The following is a 5,596-nucleotide window of genomic DNA, read 5'->3' as shown; positions in this document are numbered from 1 at the left end:
ATCTTATTTGATCTGATCCAGAAAAACACTAAACAAACTTAAATAATCTAATTCAGATCATATGTTTTATTAGATTGTTTGAAACATTCCTAGCACATCATAGTTTGAGATCACTTATCTTATTGACAAGAGGCGAAGAAAGGTTTTCTTATTTTGAATCATAAACTCATTACTATCATAGTTTGATATCACTCATCTACCATAAAATAATCAATCTCTTTTTATTTGTAAATGATGTGAAATAGACCACCAAAGAGTTTTGAGTATTGCTTTGACTCTTGGACCATGCTAGAGCTCATTCCCCACCAATGTTCTCCATAAGTGTTTCAAAAGAAAACCTGGTCAACATTGAAGTACAACACAATGTCATTGCAATATCCAAGGTATAATTTTCCAAAAAGTATTTCCAACATATAAATACTATATTTGAAGGTACAATTTAATTTAAGAAAAGTGTTAAAAATAAGGAGTCTACATTGAATAAGTGAATTAGGTGAGTTTCATACCGATGAAGTAATCTCATGAAGTTGTTCCCACTCCAATTCATTATCATTATTAGAGCCTTTAACTCTAGTCAATTCATGTTGTGACTCATTCTCACATATTTGAGTGATGAATTCCAATCCATTTTTATTATTAGAGCCTTCAACTTGAACTCCAACTGCATCTCCATTTTCACTAGGCTGTGACTCATTATTATTGATTTGAGAAAAGGATTCCAATTCATTTTCAGCATTAGATGCTCCAACTCCAATTTCTATGCTTGAGGCATACAGTGGGAAGACTCCACACTCTTTTATTCTCTCTTGACCGTAATCTTTATCACTATCCCAGTCATAGAAATGAAATTCAAATTTAAATGGTTTATCGTTGAAAGGACCCTCCGGTTTAAAATAATGAAAAAAATGTGATTTGAACTTAAACTTTTGGGTACTGAGTAATTGTAGCCGCAGCCACAGACCTTTTCGTCATCTGGATAGATATAACACGAAGCCAAACCATGGCATGATCCCTTGTTAAGAATGACAAAAGAAATGAAAGCCCACAAGTTAGACGGTGAGAGGCAAGGAATAGTTATTGAAGTCCCTGCTTTTCGAAACTCACACTTGTCGGGCACATGGTCTCCTGGGAACATGAAAAACGTACTATTGTGAAGATTCAGTGAGTGACTCAACATGTGTTGTAATGCTATCCGTTGAGTGAAATCTGTCCCTAGAAGAGTGCAGTTAATGGCTCTCACATATGTCACGGATGGTGGAAGCTGTGGTAGAGACACGAGTTTCCTACAGTCAGTTAAGCACTTTTAGTGATGGTGGAAGTTGTGGCAGAGACACAAGTTTCTGACAATTTTCCAGGTCAAGTTCTATCAGCAATGAAAGGTTTTTTTGAAAGAACTTTAAGGATTTCAATTTTCGAACATTGATCTAACCACAAATTTGTTAGCTTAGGGAGAAACGTGATAGATGGATGGAGCTCACACAAACTTATACAACGAATAAGAGAAATATGTTCAAGTTTTTTTGCCATAGATAAGTCCGGGATCTCTATCAGTTCTAGCAAGTCATCTAAGATAATTGTCTTTAAATTTGAAAGATCCTGTAACAAGAAAGATGCATCACAATGTTAAGAAAAATTTTAAATTGATAATCATCAGCCTTAACTAAAAGAGAAACCTAACTAGTTACCATTCAAGGCTCACTTGTACCTTTAAAAACTCAGAAAAAAAAATGTAGCAAGTATATAGCCACATTCCTACCTGAACCCCATCCCAAAGCCTTTTAACCTTGCTCAAAGACATGTGAAGCTCTACAAGTTGTTCAACACAAAAGTTAGACGACAAAGAGTCGAGACAAAATCCATCCCATCAAAGGTACCTCAATTTATAAGATAATGACTTGAGACCATGAGGAAGGGAAACATTAAATTTATTCTGATTTGAGTACTCTGTATGGATTTTAAGAAATCTCATATTATCCATCTTTGCAAGGCAATCAAAGCTCAAACACAAATCCTCAGTTAATGTATCCAAATTTAAAATTATCCCTTCAACATCATCTGTTCCCTGTTAAACAAAATAAAAATTAATAATTGGTTGGACTATCATACTAGCTACAGTACATAAATAAACCATTAAATTTTCCACTTACCTTGTTATATTTCAATACTTCGTACACTTCATCATGTTTCCATAATCGACTTCGTCTTCCTGGATCTTTGATGGATTCTTGATGAACAATTTCTTGACCCATTTGTTGTATCAAGTCATGCATTTCTATTGAATTGTAATTTGAAATTGTTATGAGAGCTCTGTCCAAAAGGACTTCTATCCCAGATATTGCAAAGAAACCACAAGCTTCTAGTAGACTTGTTACCAAATCCTTTCCTTCTCCTTTTAGTAAGCATGCAATGTCTAAAAAGATGTTCTTTTGAGAATGATCTAAGCCATCATAACTCAATTTTAAAATGTTTTGAATTTGCTTATTTGGGATCTTTTGGAGCTTTCTCAATTCACTTTCCCATACTTCTTCACTTCGTCGATGAAGACTTGCACCGAGAACTTTTAAAGCTAAAGGAATGCCTTTGCAATAGGAAACTACACTTCTTGAAAGATCTTCATATCCATATTTAGGTTGTTTTTCTCCGAAAACAGTAAAACAAAAAAGTTGAAGAGATTGATCAAAACTCAATTCCTTGACCTCATATACTTCATCAACTAGACTAAAAATTTCTTAATCTCTAGTTGTGACAATGACTCTACTTTCTGGCCCCAAGAAATTATAATCTTCGATTAGATATTCTAATTGTTGTAAGGTGACCACGTCATCCAACACAATGAAAACCTTTTTATGTTTAAGCTTACGCCTCAAAAAATTTGGATCAAAACAATGATTTTCAATCTCTAACAACTTGGCGAAAATCTTGTTACGTAAAGCTTCAAGTCCATTATGATTGCTTGAATTTTCCCTTACATTTTCTAAGAAACAACAACCTTCAAACCAAGGAGACAATCTTGCATATAAAGCAGTAGCTAGGGTGGTCTTTCCTATGCCACCCATACCCCATATTCCAATGGTTATAACTTTAGTTGACCCAATTTTTAGTAATGATTCAATTTCTTCATAACTGTCCTCAATTCCTACTAGACCTTTATGTTGGTTTTGGTAACTAGGAGTCAATTTTTGCAAAACGTCTCCAATAATTTCCTTGAGGAGTTCTGATTCAGTCCTAGCATATGAAAGAGGGAACAATGAAATAGTAGATGAGTAAATTGCAATAAATTATCATTGCTTACATGTTCATTATGTATAATAATATACTATGGGAATATTGTTCATAGTGAAAACCTGGTGAGACCAACAATTGAGGAGAATCTTCTCAAACCATGTAAAGGAAATTCTTGTTAATATATTATCTCATTTCTGTCATTTATTAAACTAAAAAGAAAAAGAATTATTTATCACCTCTACACAATTAAACGCAATAATGGACAAAGAAATTCTTTGAAGAGCAGCAATTGCATAACACAATCATACACAAAAGAAGGAAACAACTATGAGTATGCTTGAATAAAAATCTATAAATGTTTTTAAGAACTTATTTATTGAAAAATATTCTTTATTTTTAGTAAAGAAATTCTTAGACTATACCTTTCACTATTCGCTTCAATTTTTATTTTGATATCATATAATTTGTGTCATAATTTTAATTAGCATCCTTAAACTTTTGTTGTATTTACAACCAAATTTGGTTAACTCAATTTAAAACAACACATTATCTTTCTTATTTATTTATTCTTTCAAAAAATTCAATCATTTTATTTACCTATTTCGAGAGTCCCACCCAGCTAAATTGGCTATTTCATTAAGAGCAGCTTTCCATTTGTTGTAATTGGATTGTCCCTTATGTTTTGCAAAGGCTTGCTCATAGCTTCCACTCTGCCTCCTCACATGGGATGGATCTACGTTGTAAAATACAGGTATCACCATTTGTCCTTGCTTTTTCCTACATTCTAAAATCTTGCTGAGTTCTTCCAAGCACCACTTTGAGGAAGCATAGTTTGGTGAGAGGATGACAATAGATACAAGAGAATTTTCTATGGCTTGGATGAGTGCTGGTGAGATTTCATCTCCCTTTCTAAGCTCATAGTCTATAAAGGTTTCAACTTCCTTTTTCTTCAAAGCTTCATGAAGATGGCTTGTGAAGTTCATGCGGGTGTCCTCACCACGAAAGCTTAGAAAAACTTCATATTTTTTTGAAGACACCATAGAAGAAGAGTTAGAGGAAGAAGCGACATCACTGATGATTTGTAGCTCAACCATTATGATCTGCACCTGTAATGAGTTTGACACTACACTTGAAGAAATATAATAAAAGGATTTTATGTTTCGGTATCTTCTTGACACTTTTCCTTAATATTTTTTTTGTTGGAATTTATATAAATCTGTCTAATATGAGCACTTCAAACTTCAAAGATCATAATCTTGCTCAGTTACACTGCAGCTGTTCATTGGATAGATTGTTTAAAGAATATCCCAGCTTTAAAGACAAACTGGTTTTGATTAAAAGAGCTTAATTAATATGATATTGACAGTTGAATATTTGATGTTACAGCTTTTATAGATCGATTGATGCTTGATTTTCATCCATATACCAGAAAATAAAGACCGCTAAAAAAGGGGGAGGCACTTAGAATAGTAGGTACGACTAAGTTAGCCTTAAACAACCAAGGCCTTGAGAAAAGCATCGACATAAAATGGAGAAATAAAAAAAAAAAAAGTTATTAACCCATTCTCCTACATTTGCAAAGCACATGCACACAACCCCATAAGATTTCAACAATGAGATATTAAACCAACATATCAGTTAAAATTGACAAATCTAATAACTCAAACTCTAAAAGTAGGCCTACCTTAGATTAAAAGAGAAATTATTAGAAGCTGATAACAAAAGCATGTTTGACATTAGTACAAAAAATATAAATGAATGTCTATAAGCACTTCAATGAAAAATTCACGGTGTCTCACCAAATAAATTCTATAAAAGAAAACTGAAATCAAGTTATTTTTGCATCCTAGTCAATCACCGAACCCCTCTTGTTTTAAAGTCCATAATCTTTGAGCTAAAACATGAATAGAGTTTGGCGGTGTTTTGTAGGAGCCCCACATCCTTGACTTTAGTATATGAGCAACGCGTCTCATGTCTCCAGACTTTTTGACTTGAAGGGTAGACACGCAAAGAATCTTTCTATAATTTTATTTTTTATTTTTTATTTTTTACTGCCACAGAAAAGTCAAATCAGATTATTGGCTTTCATAATTATTTGTCGATCTTATTTTACTATTTTTTTAAGAAACAATAGTTATTTCTATTCATTTGTTTAATACACAATTCATTAAATAAAAAATTTACTGAGGTGAATCCACATCTATAAATTTCTTTGCAAAATCAAGTGAAAATTTGAAAGGGATGTTAACTTTTTAATTTTTTATTCAAATATAATTCATTTTATTTGAATATATTACTTCATTGTTTAGTAGTATTTGAATGCATGAGGTATTTTATTCGAATACAAAATTTAGAGTATTTGAATATGATA

At 32.6% G+C, this 5,596-nt stretch overlaps 1 protein-coding gene across 3 annotated transcripts; it reads right to left on the bottom strand.

Moving 5' to 3' along the window:
• On the bottom strand, positions 1 to 5,169 carry LOC109810136 (disease resistance protein RPV1-like). Of its 3 annotated transcripts, none has more exons than XM_083068167.1 (5): positions 3,823 to 5,169; positions 2,148 to 3,225; positions 1,706 to 2,062; positions 507 to 1,596; positions 1 to 338 (listed from the first exon to the last, which is right to left on the bottom strand). In XM_083068167.1, exons 1-2 carry the CDS (start codon positions 4,317 to 4,319, stop codon positions 2,730 to 2,732), a joined length of 993 nt encoding a protein of 330 aa, XP_082924293.1. In that variant the 5' UTR covers positions 4,320 to 5,169; the 3' UTR covers positions 1 to 338; positions 507 to 1,596; positions 1,706 to 2,062; positions 2,148 to 2,729. The 3 variants fall into 3 exon arrangements, with proteins under 3 accessions (XP_082924293.1, XP_082924292.1, XP_082924294.1); XM_083068168.1 differs by having other exon boundaries at positions 2 to 338; positions 1,757 to 2,062; XM_083068166.1 differs by having other exon boundaries at positions 507 to 2,062.
• Positions 5,170 to 5,596: the final 427 nt, after the last annotated feature.

This window comes from Cajanus cajan, chromosome 2 (assembly GCF_000230855.2).
Source record: "Cajanus cajan strain Asha chromosome 2, NIPB_CcT2T_4, whole genome shotgun sequence".
In the NCBI taxonomy this organism is placed as follows: Eukaryota; Viridiplantae; Streptophyta; class Magnoliopsida; order Fabales; family Fabaceae; genus Cajanus; species Cajanus cajan.
This window is presented reverse-complemented; position numbering and strand designations above follow the sequence as displayed.

What these genes read in the sequence shown, in the direction of transcription:
- LOC109810136 (XM_083068166.1), bottom strand. Translation starts at nt 4,319, where the DNA reads ATGGTTGAGCTACAAATCATCAGTGATGTCGCTTCTTCCTCTAACTCT. An exon ending in GGGTGGGACTCTCGAAATAG is followed by an intron (nt 3,226 to 3,822) that starts GTAAATAAAATG and finishes TTCATATGCTAG; the next exon opens with GACTGAATCAGAACTCCTCA.